Source organism: Acanthisitta chloris, unplaced genomic scaffold (assembly GCF_000695815.1).
Source record: "Acanthisitta chloris isolate BGI_N310 unplaced genomic scaffold, ASM69581v1 scaffold12343, whole genome shotgun sequence".
NCBI lineage: Eukaryota > Metazoa > Chordata > Aves > Passeriformes > Acanthisittidae > Acanthisitta > Acanthisitta chloris.
In genome coordinates, this window is record NW_008663300.1 from 1 (window position 1) to 204 (window position 204).

General features: G+C 66.2%; 1 protein-coding gene across 1 annotated transcript in view; it reads right to left on the reverse strand.

Annotated features, from left to right (window-relative positions):
* Window positions 1-23: 23 nt before the first annotated feature.
* The window catches only part of CCDC78 (coiled-coil domain containing 78), a gene marked incomplete at its 3' end in the record, with an annotated part of 9,287 nt that continues 9,106 nt past the window's right edge, over window positions 24-204 (reverse strand). Inside the window, exon 11 of the mRNA XM_009070943.1 lies at window positions 24-195. Within this exon, the coding sequence (XP_009069191.1) occupies window positions 24-195 (172 nt within the window). The remainder of the gene's footprint in view (window positions 196-204) is intronic.

The following is a 204-nucleotide window of genomic DNA, read 5'->3' on the forward strand; positions in this document are numbered from 1 at the left end:
TCCCTGCCCAGCCCAACCACCACCTTGTGCAGCTCCTGGAGCTGCATCTGCAGCTTCTCCTTCTTGTCCCGCAGCCAGTTCAGCTCCCGCGTGGTGTTGGTCAGCAGCTCTGGGTCGGTGACACACAGGTGGAGCTCGGCAGGGCCACACTCCATGGCACTGCTCCCCAGGGACAGGGGCCGCTCCTGCCGGCGGCTACACCAC